Consider the following 24,462-nt stretch of genomic DNA (forward strand, 5'->3'; position numbering starts at 1 on the left):
CTCTGCAGTTTTGGAGCACACTCATTGAAACTACTCAGTTGCTGAATGCTGCCTGAGAAGATGTGAAGTAGAAAGAGAGAAGAGGAGTGAAGAACAGAAAGTTCCACAGAAACGCTGCAGTCAGCGTTTTCCTGCTGCAGACTTCCCACAGCTGCTCGGTGACAGCGAGCACTGAAACCCGCCACAACAGACAGAAAATATAATGAGTCCATCAAATTCTACCGCCACTGTACAAGGGGGCAATACATCAGCTGTTATGGCATATGTGTTTCACATCAGGATATCCACAAACCAGTTCAGACACTGGTAATGGAAAGAAACCACAGGACGACTTCAAGGCTACACTTATCTTTATTACTACTGTGTAGACCATAAGCAAAACTAAGAACTTTAATTTAGGAACAGCAAAGCAGATCAGTCAAAGCTGGTTGTTTTGTTCTACAGAGCACAAACATATACGAGTATGCAAATGGATTTAGTTTGTTATGTGTATGTCAACATCAGTGGAAACTTCACTATGTTTAACAGATGTCTTTGTTTGATTTGATGTTGGGAAGTGGGACTTTACAGTCCTTTTGGGGCTGTTAGTTTTTTTGTTACTGGGCTAAATCACACTGTGAAGGTGTCTGTAATATTTCTCCCCCTTTATATGCAAATGAGGCGACACAAATATTTTGTGTGCTGTTTTATATTTCATGCAACACGATGAAGCAAACCCAGAAAGTCCAATAAAACACAGTGAGGGCCCTGAAAAAATCCTCACTGTAAATCCTCACAATACAGACACAATATAACATCACGCACACGCACACGCACACACACACACGTATACATATGCATGGAGACACAGTGATGGGAGCGTTACCACCTGCAACCTGCTGATAATGAAGCTGTATTTCAGCCACCTAAAGGCAGCCATCTGTGCTGGGGCTCTCCCTGCTGCCTGCACTACCCCCACCACACACACACACACACACACAAACACACACACTCACTCCTCTACTCGAGCCCAGGGACTATATAGTCTTTAGGATGTTTCACGTCAATAACATGACACTTTCATTATAACACAACAGGGACACACACACACATTCCCATTACAGGTTACAGACAAATAAAAATGAATGATGTCATTGTCTCCTGGTGTAGCTGCTCTCACAATCTGGGATTTTGTGAATACTGACCTGTTTGACTGCTAGCAAATCAGAGCATCTCGTGCACTAAACGTTACGTCATGTGGCCGACAGAGGTTGACTCCTCAGACTTATCTGTTCCCATCACCCACCACGTTCACACTGGTTATTATCCAAAGCACTTTGGCTTCATTTCTCCCATTCTCACACACGGCAGCGACTATCCAAGGCAAACCATCAGGAACAGCTATTCACTGCTCAGGGACAGTTGTAGACAGGCAGCATTAGCAGCATAACTAGCCCCCAGCCAGAGGAAAACTGTGGATTATTACACTTCAGCTTTCTGTTTTTGTAACACTTCTATCAGACAATAAAAAGTATTACAAAACTAACCACTGAGATCTCATAATAATCTCCTGTTCACCTTTGGTTTCTCTTTCAAATGAGTTTAGCTGACGTTGCGTCTGTGTGTCTGTTGTCCTATGTTGTTGTTGCTACCAGGACACTACTGACATCACCAATAAAACCAGTGACTGGAGCTACAAAAATCAAATCCAAGTTGTAATAAACTGTAGTTTTCCTTTAAAAACAATCTATATTTGACATAATCTTACAAATCGATCAATCCATCAACTGAGAGCTAGACCAGTGAAACGACTGGATCAAAGAACAGACTGATATATTAATATCGGCTTCAATCACAGCTGATAAATAACAGCATAAAGAAATAAAGAAGTGTTCAACATTATTTAAAAAGATGTCTCGGCTGTTTTTTCCATTAGCAGACTTAAACTGTCACATGCGGTTAACCATACAAGGTTAAAACATCCATTCTCTGTGTAGCTCTACACTACGGGCCGAGGCCAGAGCATGGTTGTCTGTCTGCACTAGTTTTATCTCGGGGTACCTAATAAACTGGTAACAGAGAGTATCTGTTGAAAATGGATGTCGCATCTGTACAGCGATCTTTGTGGTCACCCCGTAAAGTGTAGGAATTTGAGCAAAAAGCTGATCTGGGCTGAGAGGCCCTGAGGAGGAGGAGTATGTTGGCCTTCACCAAGAAGGAAAAGAGCACCCATTGTCACAGCAGGAAAGAAACCATGACAACGTCCCCACTGTTGACCAACACTACTGTGAAAATGAGCACTGTACGGAGCCTGGGAAACCAGTGTAAAAAGAGGAGTGCCCCCCCCCCCTGCTGACTAATTGTTCAGAGTCAGCACAGCCTCACATCTTTCAGCTTTGACCAGCAGACACACTGTTCCAGAAACGTGAGGGAAGACTTGAACCTAGATGTTCTGAAGCTAATGTCATCACGACAATGTTTTCTTTGGTTAAAACTTTGTCTATTTATTAGTTTCTTTGTGTGGGTGTACTTGGTGTTGTATTCACTGTGTGTACTGCATGATGCATGTATGATCACTTTCACGGCAATAAGAAAAATACACTGATCGATGCTGTAGTGCAGGCTGGCCATGCAGCTACAGCCGTCTGAATGGGAAGATGGACTTAACTAATTGTTAAGCCTGTAAAATGTCAGGAAAGCCAGATGTCCAAGATCACTGTGTTCAGACTGTTTGGTCTCACCAACAGTCCAAAAGCCAAAGACACTGAATTTACAATAATAAAGAAAGAGAAAAGTTTTTTTTTTTAACAAACATAGCAAATCTTATCCACTGTCAAACATCTGTCACACAGAAAAACTCAGTGCTGGTTCTGATGTTTCTCAAAGTAGGATACTCTTTTCTAGTTCGTCTCACAATACTGGTTGATAATAATAAAAGATAAAATAATGCCAGAGCTGTCTGCAAATAAGGCCACAGTATAATAATGTGAGCAGCGGCACATGGATGTGGATGCAGTGAGGCCTTATGATGTGATTTCTCTGTATATTATTAAACTGTATAAAAATCATGACATCTGGTTCATGTCCACTCCTTCAGAGACCCCCTGTGTTGCTGACACACACACACACAGCAGCACAGTGTGGGCTGGCTCCACACTTGTGGAGGAGGTTTAATGATACATGGGCTTCCCTGTCTGCCAGCTCAGCACCAGAGCCTTCGACTCATACTAACAGCCTTCAGCAAGCAGGGCTGCTTCACCACACTGACACACACACACACGCACACCTCTCTGCACGATATCTACATCTCTACATGCACATGCACTTAGACACATTCACATGCTCACACAGTCGGTCAGTGTGAGCATCAGAGAACACTCGTATTAACGGCTGCGGGACATCTCGGCTCTCGGCTCCGGTCAGGTCATGAAGATGCTGCAGGCTCAGAGGACATGAGCTGCGCCTCCTTCACAGCTGGACCAGCAAAGCAGAAAGCACGGATGCTGATGAATCACATTTGTTAGCAGCTGGTGCAAAGTAGGGCTACGGTGAACAAATCTTTTCATTATGGATTATAATGCAGTGATATTTCTTCCCCATTAACTGGTGAGTGGGTAGAACTGATTAAGCGATGCAGCGACTGACATCTCACTGGCATGATTCTCAGCTGACACAAGTAAATGACAGGAGCTGTTAGAAAACGTGATGTCAGATGAAGAAGTGATGAGTGATGCATTAATTCTATAAATTAACCTACAATGGCCGTTCAACCTACAATATTAACAGCTGCCTCGAACATACCTCAAAACAACTCCACATACTACAGTACTTTCACTCTTTACGTGGCAGTGAACATGTGGTTCTGGAGCTGGTACACAAACATGAGATTCATTATAAGTCCAGCCTACAAAGCTCTGTTTGGCTGACTGGCTTTCTTCAAACGCCAAACCTGTTTGAATCTCAGAAAAAGTGATCAAAGGTGCAGAACCACACTGAGTGCACGTTTCGACCTGACGTACGTTTCCTGTCGACACTGCCAGCACACAACTGCTCCGAAAAGCACTGAATTTCTCTCTACTACAAATCACAGCCCACATCTGGGCTTCAGCACTTCTTAAGGGCAGAGACGCACCAAGCTGACGGTCAGCCATTGGTCACTGTCAGGGCTCATGCTCTTGGTGTGTCTTGCACCGTTGGCACTAGTCAGTCCCTGTCGGTGGCTTTTTGGACTCAACACAGTTCGTAGCACAAGTGCTATTTGGCAAAACAACAGAAAAGACAGACTGTGGGTGTTTACAGTAGAGAAACGGCCTGTAAGCAGTGGTGTGAAAATAGTGAGATAGTGTGAACTGGACCTTTAGTCCTCCTCAGATTCAGTTACTATAATTAATTCTGTTTAAGCACAAATCAAATTATCTGTCTTTGGCGAGTTAAATGCACACTACTGCAGCCTGACTCCAGGTGCTAAACAGAAGTACTGTGTGATTAACAGGCAGTTAAAGACTGTTACAATCCAACTCGACCAACCAGCTAATTGGTTGGCTGTGAATCATTCATCCACTGAGGGAGCAGAGCAGAATACAGCTTCTACCTGCAGGAACCAGAGGGAGATATCTTGATCCCTTCTGCCTGTGTGTGGGTGTCCACAACAGAGACCCCGGCCTGAGCCATCTATCCCACTCACAGCAGCTGCACTGACTATACAGACAAATCACTGCGACATCCATACTAGAGATTCACAGTCCATCTGTGCTGATCGCCAGGGAGCTGAGAGCTATTTCTGCCATTTTGTCATTTAGTCATGCATTATGATGCAGTTTTATTGACTTATTTTATTTATTTACACCATAATGCACTGGCTGCAGCTGAGAGTGACACTTCTGATTTAATTTCTCATTAACATGTAGGTGACTGTGATAACCACCAACTGGACCTCTTGACTTGGCTTTACACCTGAATAGATGCAGTAGATACATCCTGGGCAGTTATGTATAATGCAGTAAAGCTTGAAAGCACCACAAATAACTGTCTCCAAAATGATCATGATCAAGTTTAAATCAACAGTCCCACAAAACCTGAACAGATTTCTACCCAAATGCCTCCTGAAATACTTGACAGCACAGCTGGAAATGACATTCTGGGTTAATTTCCTGTCATACCTATCAGCCTGATGTTGTCCACAGTGGGGCCTACATCCTTGTCAGCCAGCCTGCCATCTTAACCCATGGAGACAGAGTCCAAAAATGAACTCAGCATACTGCACCACTCAGGCAAATATGCAGAAATGAGTGATGTCGCAGCTGCAGTATATGTGCGTCTATACAGTATACACTATGTGTGTGTGTGTGTGTGTGTGTGTGTGTGTGTGTGTGTGTGTTAACCCATGACTTGACTGTGGTTTGTGTGTGTGTGCAGGGACCAGACAGTTCAGCATCACTTCTCTAGCTCTTCTACAGAGAGCAGCCTCAGCAGAGCGGGCCCATGTGACAGATGGACGCTATAACAGAATCACAGACAAAAAAAAAAATCACAAGGGCCCATTATCACGGAGCCCTCTCTGCCTGACAACAAGGATTAAAGGCACACAACCATCACATCACCGCTGCCATGGGAGCAGCGTCTCTCCCTGCATTCTCTAAAGCTGCATCCACAATTATCAGGTATTTCTCTGCTTCCTGTTTCAGCACACGCAGTGCTGGTGCAAAACCCCAGCATGATGTCAGAGGCAGGCGCGGTGATGCTGAGGAGACTCCCGACAGCATCATCCGCACCTAGGGTTTCAGAAGGGCTTTCACTAACCTGTCTGTCCTTTGCCCAGCGTCTTCTCCAGGCGGTACGGTCCCACATAGTTGGCGTAATGCCCGCTGTTGGCGTCCTTGCCCGACGTTGACATTTTCTGGCCTGAAATGACTGGCAGGGAGTGTTTGTTCTTGCGGGTGTCCGAGTGGGACGCGTTTCTGGGGCGAAAATTCCGCGGCGCAGTGGAGTTTGCCTGGGTCGGTGTTCCCGTCTATCTGGCTGCTGGTCGCTGCAATAATCGCCTCCCCGTGCGTGCGTGCGTGTGCTCTCGCGTATGTCTCCAGGTCTCCACTGGTCTGGTCCCCAGTGTGGCTCAGACTGCGGTTCTGAATCTGGATGTCATGGTCTTGGTGCCGGAGGATCGCCGCGCTGCAGCCCCGTTGGGTGTGATCTGATGATGGGACAACATCTACTGCTGCTGCCTGCCGCTCCAGCAGCCTGCGTCAGCACCGTCAGCACACGGGCCACGCGGGAGGACACTTCCGGGGGTCCCTTTCAAAATACAGGCTATTCACCTATCTACAGTATCTATCTACTGTATATATCTGTCTAAGTGCCAGTTATTTCCACACTTAATCAATTGATCAGTGGTCAGATGTTATACAATAGAAAATCAACCAACAATTGCAATCTCCAGATGTTCAAAGAAAACTCCAGAACGCAAAGACTTAAAGGTCTATCACATTAGATTACAAAAAACACATCCTCAGATGTGAAAACTTATCAAATATATGGAAATAGTTACTGATAAACATTTTAAATTAATTTTCAAGCTAGTTGCACATTAATATTTTAAACAAAAGTTTTTGTTTTAAGGATTTTTTTTTTGAGTCCTTTACTAAGATTCTTTGCAGAATTTCATTTCCATACAGTAAATTTCACATTTCAGTAAATAAACGTGCTAATTTTGGTACAGGATAAAGTTTCAGTCCACAGGAGGAAAACAGTGACACTTTCTCTGAAAAGCTTTGGGTCCATATATTTATAGATCAAACGCAACACACATAACAAACATAACAGTCTTTCACTACTTAACTGTGTCACACTATGCGTTGTTATTGTTATTATACAACCTGCTTGTTATTGTCATAACTGTCACGATTGTCAGTCTCGGTAGATGCTTTGATTTGCAGTTTTAAACCTATTTTTCAACCTACTTGGGCTAGTGTTTTAGTTCTGTTATTGTGGTTTTATTTTGAAGGTCAATTCACTCTAACATCTGGTGCCTGGGCGGCTTGATGCACCTGCTTTAATTAGAGAACACGCATGCGCACGGAGCTTAAATCACAGGGCTCCGTGATTGAATTCGGGTCGGGGTGACAGTGGGAGATGAGAGGCTGCCACTGTACACAGCGTCTATTTTACTCTATAAATAATCTCAGATAGAGAACAAAATATTAATCATCAAAGGCCACAGAGACCCATAAAACTTCCCATGATGCAATGAGGAGATACTGCACTATCGCTGTTTTCACACCAGCAGAAAAATGATAGATGGACAGATTTAAGCCAATTTCTGACCTTTTGATTTTAATTTAATTCATTTAACCACACTGTCAATTATTAATTATAGATGAAGAATCATTATTTGTCACTCCGTGTGTGTGGTGGTGGTGGAGGGTGGAGCGTGAACGCTCGGACACTTTCACTTGATTAAACCAGCGGTTGCTGACAAGGCCCATCTATCTGTCTCGTCACTCCTTTACAACAAAAGCCTTTTGACCCAGCATGCTCAGTGGCAGATGGTCCCCCCACCCCCCTCCTCCTTCTGGCTCCCTCTCTGCCCCCCTCACTCACTCACCACCTTCTTGTCAATCCCGGGGCCCTAACAAAGAGGAGGGGGGGCCACTATTTTACCATGATGTGATCTCCACTGGACAGCGTTGCTCCAAATTACTTACTGTTAATATCCCCCACTCCCCCACTGCCCCACACAGGAGGAGGTAATGACCCCTGTCCACAGGTCAGTTATGACTTTGCTCACACATTTACGCCCATGTGCGTGCTCTGCAGCCCCGATGGGGAGGGCAGCACCGCGGCTGTAAACCCGCACCGTCCTAATCACCTCGATGTGAATCATCTGCCATAATCAGCTTGACCTCGAAGGAGCGGCTGTAGGCTGTGGAGATGTCTCTGCACTACAACAGCTGGGTGTTTTACGGTGTAGGGAGACCAGTGAGGATACACGTCTCACTACCTCTACAGTCACACTGCTGCAGCATTCTCTAATCAAGTGTCTCCTTTTGGTATTCCCCAGGTCTATTCCAGATTTGGCCAGGCTGCCTCTACATGACATCTATGTTACACAAACCTCATTCAAACAAGTTGCCAGGGTGTTTGAAACACAGTTTCAAACAGGCAGGGACACGTGCAGGTTTTCAGAGACATATGGAGGCATCCTAAGCAGCTTCTCTAAAAGCATCAGTATCCCCACACACATTTTGGTTGATAGTCACAAGATGTTCATTCTGATTGGCCCCATCTGAACTGAGGCATCAGGCATCAGCGATAATTCATAATCAACCATTAAAACTATTCAACCCCCCCCCCCCACACACACACACACACACACACACACACACACACACACACACACTTGTTCACACAGTTTTTCACTCGCACTTAACAGTATTTATTCACATATGAGTACTACACTTTAGCACACAAACTCCAAGTATTATCAGAATGTGCTGCTTATCAGACAGTGCTGTGGGTCGGCCTTATAATTTCCCTTCTTCCAATGCTTGTGTGAATGGTGTAGGTGTGTTTTTGTGCGTACCTACACTTATGACGCACATCTCTATAGCTCCAGGTGAAGAGGGAGATATAAATATTGCAGGAGCGGGACACACAATGCACCCTTCACTTTTCAAGACATCTCTGGAGAAAGGAGCTTAGCCTGCAGCCTCTTTCTGCATTAGTCAGCTCTGTTGTGTGTGTCCTGCCAACGGAGCGGGATAATGCAGACACACTCTCACACAGCGACACACACACAGTTCACTGACATGTTTCAAGCCAAAGGAGAGATGATGGCAGCTCACTGATGACGAGTGAATCACTGAGATGAGAAACTTTACAGAAGGAAAGTTCAGCTGCTGCTTTTTAAAGAAATGTCCTTTAAATGCTCATTTGTCAGACATTGTGGCGCTCACAGTGTCCTGGAACCGCACATTAATCTGTGATCTGCACAGGTCCACTCAATGAAAAACTAACGAGGCTGCAAACATGGAGTCCGACTCTCACTCGTTTTGTTTTTGCATGAGCTGGATGTTTCCAATTAACACTCAGTTTCCAATGAATAACATCATTTCAGATTTGTAAATATAGAAAATCATTCAGAGTATAGTTGGAAAAGATGCCTACAGATTTCTCACTTCACTGTCAACATTAACTCGATGTTTCCCCGTTTCTAATACAAATCAGTTCTGAGAATTTCTTCAGTCTCGTGACTTTATTGATTTTCTTTATTCTGCTTTGGTGCAAAATGCAAAATGCTATAAAACACATTTTAAAAAAACTTAGATAGAAATTAGTGTTTGTGGTTGATTTCAGATTATAAATGGAATTTTAATACATTTAGATGAAAAAGATTTCTTGTTCCCTTCAGGTGAACAATATAAGGATAATAATAATCACCTTTATCTGGCCAAGTATGTTACACACAAGGAATTTGTTTCTGGTACAGAACCAAGGCAGCCATCTGCGGCGCCAACTCAACCGATGGCTCTAACCATCGGGGGCAACTTGGGGGTTCAGTGTTTTGCCCAAGGACACTTCGACATGTGGACTGCAGGCACCATGATTCAAACCTCCAACTCTCCAGCTAGGAGATGACTGCTCAACCCACTGCACTACAGTCACCACCACTATGTTCTGAAATAAGAGATTAATCTGGGATTAGTGAAAATAAAAAGGCGTTTTCCTGCTCTCCCATAAAATGAGCCCTGCAGCTTCGACAAAAGGTCAAAGCCTTAACCTTCCCCTTCACTGTACCTTTTACATTCCTCATTATCGTCATACAGTCCTGATCTTTCCCATGATGTGACCACCTGTCATCACGTGACCAGAGGTGCACATCCTGATTTACCACAATCTCAGTTACTCTTGTTGGGATGTACAGTTTTGGTAAAATGGCCGAGAACAACTGAAGAGAAGTGAAATCAGCCTATTGTTCTAATCACTTCTATACACTGCAGCTTAACAATAGGTCTTCCGGGGACAAATTGTTAGTAATTAAGTGGGGGATGCAGTGAGATGTGAGCAGTTCAGTGGTAATTATAAAACTGCTAATTTAATGTTGCTCTGTAAGCCCATTTAGATTACAGCACTGCAATTACACTGGCAAAGGGCTATAATTACTAACACCACTCACAATATGCAGCATCACAATCTACCTTTTCTGTTTCTCTGTCACAGCAACTTTATACTGCTTCTCATTATACTCACAACTTGGAGATACAGTGTATATGGAAAGTACCAAAGAATCAGCCTCAGACAGCTGCAGACATCATGTGTGAGGGTAAGGGGCCGGGGAATGCATTATGTCAATGAGGGTCCTCATAAAGACAGAAGTACAAGTGTCAGTGCGTATATGAGTGTGGAGCAGCTTTGCAACGCTATGAGATTTTCACAGCAAGATAACCGTGTCAGAAAATATCACAGTTTCACAGTATTACTGCATATGGTATTACATTATTACTGTTATGACAGTCAAAGGAATGAAAACAAAGGGTCTATTTTTAATTGCAGGTGACTGTGGAGTTGATTGAACTGGACCGCAGCTAGACGGTCCCTAAAGAATAAACAGAGCTATAAACATGATTTAAAAATAAATTTAAAAAAGCTTATAACTATGACATGTTACATTACTGAAGCATGTTAGTTTACATGTTAGCACTGGTACTACAGGAAGTATTCACATCCTTTACTTAAGTATTACAAGACCTGCATTGGAGATGTTAAGTAAAATTAAGTATTAAGAACTATTAATTAAAGTATTAAACAGCAGTAGGCTACTCAAAGCTGAAAAATGTCACTATCCATCCTGTTATACTATTATATATCATTGATACATTAACAGCCTGTCACTCGTGCACTGATGTAAAAGCAGGAATTGACCTGCTGTGCCTGGTCGAGGTGCAGCTCTGCTGAACTAGTTTGTATCAAAGTGCAACTATTGAGTATTTTCATTAGAGACTAAACTGCTGATTATTGTTTCCATTAATCGATTGACCAGTTTCTCAAACAACAGTGAGAAGTGGCGTCACTATGCTCTAAACAATCAGCAGATGAGCTGCTAATTTACTGTGCATGCACAGCCAGACCTGTGTGTACCTCCACTCACACACATATACACACACTGATGTGAGCCAGAAAGGTTTGTGTGTGTGTTTCTGGGGTCACATCAGGATCAGTGAGTCCTGTTGTAAGTCAGAGATCAGAGAATGAACAGACAATGTGGTAGATTATTTTTATGGCTGACATTTAGACGCTCACATGTTTTACTGTTTGGGATCAAAGTAATATACGGGACATATAGTACAGAGGGTTGGTGGTGTCAAAGCTGATCGTTTGCACTGCTGATTCAAATTTAGCTTTTGGTGGATGGAGTTTGGTGATTTCAGCCTGCTTCTCTCTGCCATTTGTCCGCTGCATGTGGGCATATGTCACCCAGTGACATATGCCCACATGCAACGGACAGGCAGTCTCAAGGAACAAAGGTGCACACATGTTGCGTTTGTTTCCTTCAATGCCGGTAATAAAAATATGTATGATACATATGATAACAGCTGCACATGTAAAAATTGTATGATAACCGTCAATTTACATACCATGGCATACATCAAAACCAATATACCACTGCAACACTCCTGAGAGAGACCGTTTTGTAGAATGGACAACTTGTCTCAACTGTCTTTTCAATGGAAACACCTTCTCTTTCTTTTCTGGTTTTACATAGTTATTTTTCAGATTTGATATAAACATGCAAAGCAAAGAACCCTAGAGCCAAACTTATCCCCTTCAGAAGATGTCTAAAAACACTATACTGTAAAAAAATAAAAATAAAATCATTTGTTCATTTTAACAGCTGGACACAAGCTGTGTCCTGTTTCACTGGAAGCTCAGTGTCTATGCACTGAAGGTTTCCAGTTTCCATATCACACTTATAGTATGTAGACATTAACTAACTTCCAAACCAGTGTTAGCAAGAAGATAAACATAATTTCATGTACATGACGACAGCTGACTTCACAAAGAAGCATTTTTTGAGTGGAAGTGACTGGCATATATTGTCCAGGATGGCACATGTGGTGATGATGTTGCAAACTGCCATGAACTGCAGCCTTCAAATGCCTTTCTTCACAATAATTATAACCTTAGTGTGGTGATTTATTGCAGGGCTGCTGGGTAACCGTTAGACAGAAATTGGTTTTCAGTCTAATAAACTTACGTCACAATTTAGTCTATTCAGAGGGACGATACAAGGTTCTGCTCTGCACTAATTAATAAAAATAAAATCAATTCTTCACTGTTCTAACAGCTGCAAATGTGACATCCACACATGTAATGTTAATGATTTTTAAACTGATAGTGAACCAAACCAAAAACCTGTTTGTGTGTCTGTTGTGTTGTTGTAGGTGTAATCAGGTAGATTTTTAGCAAAACAAAACACATCACAGTAACTGTTAACTGCTAGTTTATGTTACAGCTCCATTCTTTCATGCACCTATTGTATGTACAGTAAGATGCTGCCATCCCATGGTTTCACGGCAGAACAGCATTCATGTCAAGCACAGTGACCCTGCTGCTGGGCTCCATTGTCTTCTCTCTCTCGTTGTTGTGTGCTTTTTGTTAACACGTTTTTCTATGCTGAGGTGACTTATTTAAACTGTTCAGTCAGTACAAGCTCAGCTCAGCACAGCAGTTCATCTCAAAATGCAGCCAGAACACGTCACACATAACAAAACATTGACATCACATCCATCTTCCAGCACTAACACTATGTCACTACTTACATGCTGACCTGAAAACCCACCTACAACAGGCAGCATTGTAATATGGACCACTTTTGAGGTACATTTTATTTATTTAGTCGGCATAACTTCACATTACATCAGAAAGAATGACACTTCTCCTCTGCACAGGTTATGCTATCTTACAGTGATGCAGGATGCAAGTGCACAAAATGAAACTAAGGAAACTCCAGTAATGCAGTACAACTCTCTCCATCTCTCTCTCTCAAACAGCTAAGTAGATACAAGGAACAAGTGTATACAGGCACAAGTACAAAACAGGTCACAGGATGAAAAGAACACAGCTGTGTAGTACACACACTGCAACATGACAACCTGACAAAGCCAGTTTAATGACAAGTTTAAATGCTGGCTGGGAGCATGAGGAAACTGGGCACAACTATGTGAGTGGGTGGGTGGAGGTCAGGTTACTGGGACTGGAGGGAAAGTCCAGGGGCATCTGGTGGCTGGGTGCACAGCGGCAGTTCAGCAAAGTTCCACATGCATGAGGGGCCTGAGGAAATAAAAGTGTGGCAGACTGGACAGTATGAACAGGGCTGTGGCAGGAATCATAGCACCGAGCTTTGGTGGTGAATGTCTGAACGAGAAAACGGTTCATGACCTGATGACAAGATGTGCTCACTGAACACATGTTGTTTTTGTGAAAACTGTTCCACAGTATACTCTACACTGACTTCTGTGGTGCTGACTGTGTGAACACGTTTGAAGAAGTCCGCTCAGTATTGTGAAACAGCCTGTAAAGAACTGAGCAGGTAGAGGGACAGCAAACACACACATGGGCAGAACAGGTGGTCCAGAATGAGACAGATCACTCACTGTGGTGGCAGGTGCAGAGATTTTCCTTGTAAAGCTGCACTGACACGAGTTTTAAAGCGCGGCACATCGGCTGAATCGACAAAGGGACCCCTGTCAGCTAAACAAGAAAAGTGTCAGTGACTTTTGAGAAACAGCTCAACTACAAGAAGAGAAGCTTGCAGTGATCCCCTTAAGTGGTAACACATGTTAGAGTCTGGTGGCTACAGAGTTTGGGTTTTGGCTTCATGCTCTACTCTGAAGGGCAGTGACACCGTTCTCACAGAGACATGCCTGCACACAATAACTCAAACAGGTTTTAAATGTACAGATACTGTACGTATATGGCTGGCTGTGAGAGCATGATGCACAGCCTGAATATTTGAACTGCAATTTTTGGGGGTTGTTTGCTTATGCATACAACTTATACATTACTTGTGGCAGCACCTCGGGCCTGGAATTAAACAGTTAAGGTCAGTCACTTTCTATTTTAAACATACTGAGAATAAAGCCAGCAATGATTTGCCTCTACTCATAGTTAATATTTTTCATGCTGTCCATCCTGGATTATCTTATCTGTCTGTGCCATTGACCTCCACTGTTGTTCAAAAACTATCAAAAACACATCAGGGAAACACACTGCTGCACTACCTGATGTTTCCTCACTACGAAACATGAAACAAGGCATGACAGAATAAAATAACTAGCAAAATAAGATTTTTCTCTGGGGCTTCTTGATCCATCAGTGTTCAGGGGGCCCTACTACTGAGGGTGAGTGGATGACCCACACTTAAAGTGAAAGTGAAAGACAAATGGTCAGAGGATTTCTGAGAAAGATTTCATGAGCACAGGTTGGCAGTGACCCATCAGTGGTGTTTACACCTGCTGGTAGTTCATCAAAGCTGGTATGAGTTACTCTAAATCCATGTTAACTCTTAGAGAGTTTGTGTGAGGTAACATTATTCAATACTACTCAAGATCTACTAAAGTAATATAGTTTATTACTGCTCCAGAATTTGGAATGAAATATTGCGCATTGCTACAAGAAGGTCTCTCTGGATTCCCAATACAATATTCCCAATACATGTACCCTGTACTTGACTAAATGGTAATAAAGTTCTATCTATCTACAGTATCTAGTGTTATTTCAAAGCGTGTCAATAGCACCTGCAAGATTGGGACTATTTCAAAGCATGTCAATAGCACCTGCAAGATTGGGACTTTATATAATGCAACTTTAATCTGTTTTTACATTCATAAGATTAATAAAATCTGTATCAATCTTCCTGACGTAGTGATATGTAGGCTTTCATCATGGCTGCATGAGCCAAACTATTTTTAGGACTTTATCCAGGGCTCATGTTAGATCACAGACCCAAATAAGATGAAGCTTGTAGATAATGACGCTCTGGAGAAATGTGCTGTTCAAGTGTGTGGAACACTTTCAGTTTCAAATATGGAGTATAAATAAGGCAGGCAGTCTAGGCAGTCCCACAGTCTCATGCAGCCTGGTCTCTGGTAAGTGTCAATAAAACTTAATATGCTGGAATAATTTGATTGTTTGTATTGGGCTTGAAATGTGGCAGAAAGGAGTTAGCTAAATATATTCTGAAGTTACACTGTACCCAGGTAACGACAAATTTAAATGTGCATTGTTTTGACTGACTGATGGATGGATTGCAGTTTCTTTAAACAAAACTGGTGCTCAAAAAAAGAGGCTTTTCAATTGTGTCTCCAGGTTATGAGGTGGTGAAGAATGAAGAGAGAAGACACACTGTGACTACAATGGACACAGATGGCCCGGAGTCCACAGGTATGCTCCCACAGACAGATTACCTGCTGTACATTTTACACTATGGGCTTAGATTTGATTTTAACCAAGGGACACTTGTGCCGCTCTCCCCTTTGTGCACAGACACACACACACACACACACACATATGCACACACTTATTTCTTCAAAGTGACTGTCACAATGTAAAGCCATAAAAGTATAAATACACAAAAAATCAAGATGGAGTATTTTGTACTGCTAACAGTTAAAATAAGTCAAGATTCCATTATTATAGCAACAGTAGGAAGCACAACCATCCACCCTGCTCTGTTTGTTTTACCAGTCAAATGCGGTATCAGTTACTTGAATAACACAGTAATCAATTTAACCATCTGTGTAATGGTTTTATGTGCACGAAGGGTCAGGTCGTTCGTGGAGCAGAGTGGAGAGAGCAGGGAGAGGGAGGGCTGAGTGGAGTGTTGGCAATTGTTTCTAAAGTCTCATGCTAGTGCTAACTAGATTTTGAATGAATCCTTAGTGTAGCTTTAACTGGACATATATAACAAAAGAAAATTACATTTTCCAAGTGGTACACCTGGGACCTTATAATAATAATAATAATAATACTTTATTTATATAGCACTTTACAACCCGCAAAAGGAGCACAAAGTGCTTCACAGAACACACAAAAAAACATAACTAGCATAACAGACTTTAAAAACAACAAGAAAAGGACATATCGACAAGATGGATGATAAAACAGAAGCCAAAGAGATATCTGGATTAGTTGTCAAAGGCCTGTCTAAAAAGGTGCGTTTTAAGAGTTGCCTTAAAAGGGGCCAACTCGGTTATGGACCGTATTTCTAGAGGTAGCGCATTCCACAGCCTAGGGCCATAGCTGCTAAAAGAGTGATTGCCTGATTTTTTGTAATGAGAGCGGGGGTGACTAGAGATAGGTGGTCTGCAGAGCGTAGGGCTCTATAGGAAGAGTAGACAGACACAAGATCCAAAAGATATGAGGGGGCAAGGCCATTAATAGATTTAAAGACAAATAAGAGCACTTTAAAATCAATTCTAAATTTCACTGGAAGCCAGTGCAACGAGAAGAGAACAGGAGTGATGTGAGCATACCTAGGAGTACATGACAGGAGCCGAGCCGTAGCATTCTGTACAAGTTCTAGCTTCTGAAGGAGGGATTTCAAGATACCGACGTAAAGGGCATTGCAGTAGTCCAGTTTTGACGTAATAAAAGTGTGAATTGCTTTGCCCTTGTTTGAAGCCCTTCTTGTCTGCATGAGACAAGAAGGGCTTCACTTTTGCTAGTATCCTCAAATGAAAGAAGCTGGTTTTGACTATGGAGCGGATCTGTTTATCAAAGTTAAAACTGCTGTCAAATATTATTCCAAGGTTTTTAACAGTATCAGTGACTGAAGAGGTCAGGGCACCTAGCTTGGGTCTCAGGCTGGCCAAGTCTGGACTGAAAGCAATGTACTCGATCTTGCTCTCATTTAAGTGGAGAAAGTTTTGAGCAAGCCAGAGTTTAACGTCATGGATACAGTTAAAAAGGGGAGCGAGAGCATTGGAGTCACATTGGGTCAGGGGCATATAGATCTGGACATCGTCTGCATAAAAATGAAAATGCACATTATGCCTTGATATAATTGGACCAAGTGGTAACATATACAAAAAAAAGAGTAACGGGGCCAGGATCGAGCCTTGAGGGACCCCTGAGGTGAGGGGTGCCACTGTAGAGGAAAACTCCCCAATGGTGACAGAAAAAGTCCTGTTGGTCAGAAAGTAAGAGAACCAGCTCAGAGCCGGGCCTTTTAGGCCAGCATAATGTTCTAGGTGGGAGATCAGGACCATGTGATCAATGGTGTCAAAGGCTGCTGATAGATCTAGCAAAGCTAAAATGACAGGCTGCTTAGCATCAAGGGCCAATGCAATGTCATTGTGGACCTTCAGCAGAGCAGATTCCGTGCTATGGTGGGGCTTAAAGCCTGATTGAAATTTGCTGTTTGAAATTTGTCACCAATATTAAGCCGATCTAAATCAGATTGCAGTTGAGTAAGAACAATCTTTTCCATGACCTTAGATAGGAAAGGTAAGAGGGAAATTGGGCGGAAATTAGATAAGAGAGAGGAATCGAGGTTGGACTTTTTTAGAAGTGGTCTCACTACCGCATGCTTGAGAGAGTCTGGAACCATGCCCAGCTCAAGACAGGAATTGATGAATGTGACCAGAGTGGGGCCTATAGTATCAATGACCTTGACCATCCTGGCAGGGACAGGGTCAAGGGGGGAAGAGGCAGGTTTTAGCAGTGAGACATATTTTTTGAGTTGGGACAGTGAGACCGGGACAAAAGTTTCTAGCCTGTCTAGACCATGAAAAAGAGGTGATACAGAAGATGAGCACTTAGGAATGTTTTGTCTAATGGCCCAGACCTTATCAGTAAAGTAGCTCTGAAATTCATTACACAACTGAACTGAGCCTTCAATGGGCAGGGTAACAGTAGGATTAATGACTTGATTAATGGTTTTAAAAAGTATTCTAGGATGGTGACTGCTGTTTGAAATGATACTAGACAGATATCGAGTTTTAGCTTCTTTAACAGAGTTTTGGTAAGAGACCAAACTGTCCCTTAGCATGTCCAGGGAAACGTGCAGACCATCCTTTTTCCATTTGCGCTCTGCCTGTCTGCAGCATCTTCGCAGTGCCCGGGTGGAGTCGTTCAACCATGGGTCAGAGATGTTTCTGGGTCTCTTTGTCCTAGATGGTGCGATGGAGTCCATGATTGAAGAGCAGGTAGAATCAAATGAGGAGAGAAGAGCATCAGGACACATGGGAAGAGTTTGTGTTTCAGGGAAGTTAAATCCAGAGGCTAGAAAGGCAGCAGCAAATTTAGGGGCTGTAAGTGGAGTGATAATCCTGCGGCACTGGCGTGGGGTCATGGGTCTGGGAACACTGAATGGTGCCAGAATCTCAAAACAGACAGAAAAGTGGTCAGAGATGGCTGAGTTTGACACATCTCCCATAACTACAGACAGACCTCGCAAAATAACAAAGTCGAGTGTGCCCCCATGCTGATGAGTGGGGCAGAGTAATGACTGAATAAGGTCAAACGAATCCAACAGTGAATAAAAGTCTTTCACCAGCTGATCAGAGGAGCAGTTTGCATGAATATTAAAATTTGGCTCCTTGGAACTACTGTAGGACACAGTTTAAGACAAACGGTCTTATATTTGTATAGCGCCTTTCTATGCTTTACAGCACACTCAAAGTGCTTTCACACTATTTGGCCATTCACCCATTTGCAATCCCAAACACTCACACATTCACACACCGGTGACATCACTGGGAGCAACTGGGGGTACAGTGTCTTGCTCAAGGACACTTCAACATGTTGACTGGACAAGCCAGGAATCAAACCACTAATCCTCCGGTTAGGAAACGACCGACTCTACCTCCTAAGCCACAGCCATCCCCAAATCAAGTTACTGAGAGAACAACATATTAGAATGAGGGCAGGGCTCCACACTAACACTTATTTTTCAGCACACTGGTGTCCCTAAATAAAATAAAATACAGAGCTATGTATCCAACCTGAGCTCAGAACTGAAACTGCTTAATTAAACTGAGTGGAAGACTAATGTTAAAAGGTTGAATTTCATTAATTCCCAAAAACTGTTTGTGCCAAAGATGCTCAGTATACAAGGTAAAAATAAATATACTGTATATACAGAAACTGAACATATCAAATATTTATTTTTGTAAAGATTTATTTAGGGGAGTTGGATGATGACATGTTCAAAAATCTGTATATAAATAAATACATACAAACATATTTAACAATGCCAAAACGGAACATAATTATATCTGCTAGAGTTGATGGGAGATGCTGTAGTTGAAGTGGGTGTGGTTCTGTGGGGCTGCCAAGCAGCAGTACCAGTGAAAACTATTCAAATTATTTCAAACTAAGAAGAATGTGTACAATAAGGTCACTATTTTATTTGCAATAATAAAACAGACATTTGGTCTGCTTTTGCTACTACCAAAAATATATAACAACATAATCAGAATTATTTAGTAATTTGATAAAAAAAAAAAAAACTTAGATCACAGACAAAATATCAGAATCATCTGATACTTACACATACAATGCTAAGAAGAGGATTTGGGAAACTTTCACATCATGTTCATAGCACACCCACTGCCTGCATGTGTGTTACTTCTTTTCCTTTCTGTCTTTCATAGTTGTACTGAACTTCCTCTCCAAACTTGGACTAAAGAACTTTTATCCCAACAAGCTCACTCTTCAGTCTCACTTGGAAGTCAACAAACACAACACATATGATGAAACAGTTGAATCACTGGAGAAAATACCATGGTGCTTTCTCAGGAAACTACTTAAAATCAATGCTGAATGCAGAAACTGCACACAATTATCAATCTATGAGGAGGAGGAGAAGGAGGAAGAGGAAAACAATGATCTCTTCGACTTGGACCTGTACACTGCAGATGGCTGGGCAACAGATAATAAGGTGAACCCTCTGGACGTCATAGTGGCGCTCTTCCTCTGTGCTGACAGCTTCCTGCGACAGGAAATGGCCCTAAAGATGTCGATGTGCCAGTTCGCTGTCCCACTACTGTTGCCCTATGGCAATAAGAGTCAGTGTACCCTGATGTTGTGGGCTCTGAGAGACATCGTCAAAGAGTGGCGTCCACATGATTTGTCTGAATCAAGAGGGTTTGTTGAAAAGAGCATTGTCCAAGCAAATATGCCACTCTATTCCTTTGTGAGGCTGAAAAACTGTAGTTTATCAAAGTCTCAGTGTTTGAATCATGTTCTCAACCTTGGTCAAAACTTTCACAACATCTTCACACACAGAGATATGAAAGGAGGGGCAGTCACAAAGACCCTAGCCACTGGACTGGTAGAAATCTGCTGGTACCTTCCTAGTGGTACAGAAAACCTCGACATATTTCCAGAGCCCGTTGCCTTCACCAATTTGCGAGGAGAAATCTGTGAGTCACTTGCACAATTTAAGTTTCTTTTTGAAGTGTCAACTGCGACCTATGTATTCCTGGACAAGGTTGAAGAAAATGAGCACAAGATTCTGACTTCTCTTCAAGATGTGAAATCCAAACTTTTCTTGGTTGTTAATCGAAAGGAGGGTAATGACAGAGAGGACATGATGTCTGTCAAGACAATGGTGAAAGAGTTAGACTTGCTAAACAGCAGTGTGAAGATCAAAGACCCAAGAGTAAATCTTGCAGAGTTTTCAGAGAAACTTTGTGGGTCCATGAAGAAACCAATGTCAACTGGAACAAACACTGTAACCATTGAAAGAATGTTTGACAAAGCCACTGAACTTGGTCTGTCTGTGGACGAAAGCAAAACTCACAACCAAGAGAAAGCTGCTGAGGAGATTGTGAAAGGAATTGGGATGGGTATACCAGACTACAAAAAACAACAACTTCCATTGCAGGGAGAGAACTGGAAAATATTATCACAGCTAGAAATGGAAGAATGTAGAATGAAAAAATGTAGTGACCATGGACTGGAGCAATATAAATCTCAGCTTCAAGCAGAAAAAGAAAAGATCAGGAATGAGCAAAGGAAACACAAAGTATCCAGAGACATGGAAAGTTTTATTGAACACTTGTCTGGAGGTGACAAAGAGAGAAGAAATTTTTTTCTTAAGTGGATGAAACTTAAGCTTAATGCACATTTGGAGTCTGCCATTCAGCTATTTTTGATGCGTAATAAGCTGAAAGAACAATGCAACAAAAACGAGAAAGATGTGAAACTCATTGCAGAGCTAGATCAGGCTTTGCTGGACAGTTCTTTAGGAATCGAGCACTACATGAGAGAGATGGCATTGATCTATGAGTTCTCCATCAGAAGCTCAACAAAAACTGCGGGTGAAATATCTTGTCTCCCTGCCATCGCTGCTGAAATGCTGCTGGATGGATATCCTTTTGAGCTCTTGGATGGAGATGCTTCCAACATCCCAGAGAGATGGGTGACAGCTGTGCTGATGGAGCTTCACAAAAAGGTTGGAGGGAAGAGCAGACTGTTGGTACTGACTGTGCTGGGTGTTCAGAGTACTGGGAAGTCAACACTACTCAACACCATGTTTGGTGTACAGTTTCCTGTCAGCAGCGGCAGATGCACCAGAGGAGCTTATATGCTCCTGCTCAAAGTTGGAGAGGACATGCAAAGCGACATGGACTGTGACTTTATAGTGCTTATAGACACAGAGGGTCTAAAGTCTCCTCGTCTGGCACAACTAGAGGACAGTTACGAGCATGACAACCAACTGGCAACTTTTGTCATTGGTTTAAGTGAAGTCACCATTATCAATGTCTCCATGGAAAACTCAACAGAAATGAAAGACATCCTGCAAATTGCAACTCATGCATTCCTGAGAATGAAGGAAATTGGTAAAAAGCCCGTTTGTCATATTGTGCACCAGAATGTTGCAGCAGTTTCAGCTCATGCAAAGAACATCACAGAAAGAACACAACTTTTGGACCAACTCAATGAAATGACACAAATTGCAGCTGAAATGGAAAAGCAGCCTCATATTAAAGCATTCACAGATGTGCTGGACTACGACATTGACAAAAACAACTGGAACATCCCAGGACTCTGGCATGGAACCCCACCAATGGCAGCCGTGAACACAGGCTACAGTGAAGCTGTAGCCAATTTCAAGAATAATTTTTTAGAGAAAGTAAAAGGTGACAGAAGAAATGAATATTCACAGATCCCAGAGTTTCTAAAATGGATGAGCAGTCTCTGGAAAGCAGTGAAATTCGAAAACTTCATCTTTAGTTTCAGAAACACTCTTGTGGCTAATGCCTACGACAACCTTTGCAAAGAGTTCAATCAATGGGGATGGGAGTTCAAAAGAGCAATACTGAAATATCAAGATGCAGCAGTGTTAGAAATCAACAATACCGACAACGAATCTGAACTCCAACATTTAAGTGACTTGGTTAAGTTGAAAAAATCAGAGGTTTCAAAAGAAATAGAAGCCCAACAAACATTAATGAAGAACAAACTTCAGGACTACTACAAAAGAAGAAACATACATGTGCATTTAATAGAGAAATATAAAACAGAGTTTTTCAACAGTATCATTAGCTCTGCAAATGAAATCCAGCATTCAGTAAATAAAAATTTGGACTGTGTCTTTGAGTTGAGAAGAAGTTCAAAGGAGGCTCAAGAAATTCATAGGAAACACAGACAAATGATTGAGGAGCAGGTCATGAAACTCCTGCATGACTGCAAAGGCTCCACGCTGTCTGATGAAGAGCTAAAAGATGAGTTTGAAAAGATGTGGACAAAAACCACTGAAAATGTGATGAGCCTGAAGGAACAAAACATATCTGAAAACATCATCAAACAGTGTAAAGAAAGTTTCCACAATCATAAGATCAATGAGGACTTTCAGAACATTGGAGACCTACAGGAAATTGGGAAGTGTGCGTTCGAGGCCAGAACTGAGCATATAAAACATGCAAAGACCTGGAATTTCTTCTCCAAAAATGACATCAAAAGGGAATTGCAGAGATCAGCTGATAATATCACTGAGTCTTGTGAAAGATTTGTGCATGATACAGTAAAAACAAACACAGACTACCATGAGTCTTTCACAAAGGATCTTTTGGACAAAGTAGACAAAGCTCTTGCCTGCTCCAAGAATCACAATATCAAGTTTGAGATTGATCTGAAACTTCACATTTGTGGGATTGCCTCAAGAGAGTTCCTCAAAATGCACAAAAAATTCTTGTCAGATAATGATCCTAAAACTCAGCTGGAGAAGTACAAGACTCAGTACCTGTCAGATTTTCTTGACTTATACAGACAAAGAGATCATTGCCAACGCAAAGCAACAGAGTTTGTCCAGTCCTGTATCAAACCTGCTGTGGAAGAGTACATCAACAGATCTCTGGGAGTGGACATTGTGGATGAAATTTTGACAAGTGGCCACTCGGCCCATTACAGTTCTCGCTCCTTTTTCCAGTACAACATTCAAAAAGAGTTGCTGCAACAAGAAGACTTCAACAGTTTTGTCAAGTACATTGGTAAATATGAAATATATGTTAAGGACTGGATATTTCACCACATTGTGCAGAAAATGTCAGAGAACAAGACTTTGTACAATTTGAAAAACAAGAGTCTGCAGGTCATAGTTCATAAAATCACAGAAGCACTAGAACAAGCCTCAAAAGGAGAAGATGGTATTCTGCTACCAGACAACACAGAAAGCATCAATGAGCTCATGAAAAACATGCGCAAATATCTGCTCAAGGACATCTCCATTTCAGTGGAGGCTGAAAAATCCACCTTGTTTCAGATCCAAAGCACCTGCCATCCGTTTACAAACAGCCTAAAGATCTCAATAGATGGGCTGGAGAAACAACTTCAGGAGGAATTCCCCACCTCTGAAAAGATCATGAAGACTCTAAACAAACTTCCAGTCAAACCACAAGATGAGCTTTTCAAGCGAATATTTGGCTGTGGACAACAGTGCCCGTTCTGTAAAGTTCCCTGTGAAGCTGGAGGCAAAGAACATAGGCAGCATCATGCAGCTGTTCATCGACCACAAGGTCTTGGTGAATACAGGAATATAGACACACAGGAGCTGGTTGAAGTACTGTGTACAACTGATGTGTATGGTCAACAAACATTCAGAAACACAGACACTAAATGGGAACCCCATCCTTACAAAGACTATACTACCTACTATCCAAACTGGCGCATTCCCCCAGACCCCACCATAGAGGCATCTGACTACTGGAAGTATGTCCTGAATAAATACAATGACAGATTTGCTCAAGAATACAAGGCCAAGCCAGCGGTTGTTCCAGAAGCCTGGAAGAGAATCACAAAGGAACAGGCACTGAAAGGCTTAAAAGATGCCTTCAACATGAAGTGAACAACTTACAACCATGACAGATATCTTCAAACAAAACAACATTTAACAACATTAAAGACAAATTACTGGATAAAAATGATCAGCTTGGCTTAGAAATCTTCAAGTCTTCAGCCCAAATAAGGACTAGCATCCTT

General features: G+C 42.2%; 2 protein-coding genes across 2 annotated transcripts in view; one reads left to right on the top strand and one right to left on the bottom strand.

Annotated features, from left to right (window-relative positions):
- LOC109961648 (serine/threonine-protein kinase BRSK2-like) overlaps positions 1-6,236 on the bottom strand; it is a 114,285-nt gene extending 108,049 nt beyond the window's left edge. The window contains 1 exon segment of the mRNA XM_020602652.1: positions 5,779-6,236. Within this exon segment, the coding sequence (XP_020458308.1) occupies positions 5,779-5,872 (94 nt within the window). The 5' untranslated portion in view covers positions 5,873-6,236.
- On the top strand, positions 5,886-24,328 carry LOC109961659 (up-regulator of cell proliferation-like). The gene is made up of 3 exons (XM_020602665.1): positions 5,886-6,162; positions 15,343-15,417; positions 19,632-24,328. The coding sequence occupies exons 1-3, from the start codon at positions 5,886-5,888 to the stop codon at positions 24,326-24,328; spliced, it is 5,049 nt and encodes a 1,682-aa protein (XP_020458321.1).
- Positions 24,329-24,462: the final 134 nt, after the last annotated feature.

The sequence above is a fragment of the Monopterus albus genome, unplaced genomic scaffold (assembly GCF_001952655.1).
Source record: "Monopterus albus unplaced genomic scaffold, M_albus_1.0 scaffold57.1, whole genome shotgun sequence".
Lineage (NCBI taxonomy): Eukaryota > Metazoa > Chordata > Actinopteri > Synbranchiformes > Synbranchidae > Monopterus > Monopterus albus.

What these genes read in the sequence shown, in the direction of transcription:
- LOC109961659 (XM_020602665.1), top strand. Translation starts at nt 5,886, where the DNA reads ATGACTGGCAGGGAGTGTTTGTTCTTGCGGGTGTCCGAGTGGGACGCG. An exon ending in CCGCGCTGCAGCCCCGTTGG is followed by an intron (nt 6,163 to 15,342) that starts GTGTGATCTGAT and finishes TTGTGTCTCCAG; the next exon opens with GTTATGAGGTGGTGAAGAAT. An exon ending in AGATGGCCCGGAGTCCACAG is followed by an intron (nt 15,418 to 19,631) that starts GTATGCTCCCAC and finishes TGTCTTTCATAG; the next exon opens with TTGTACTGAACTTCCTCTCC.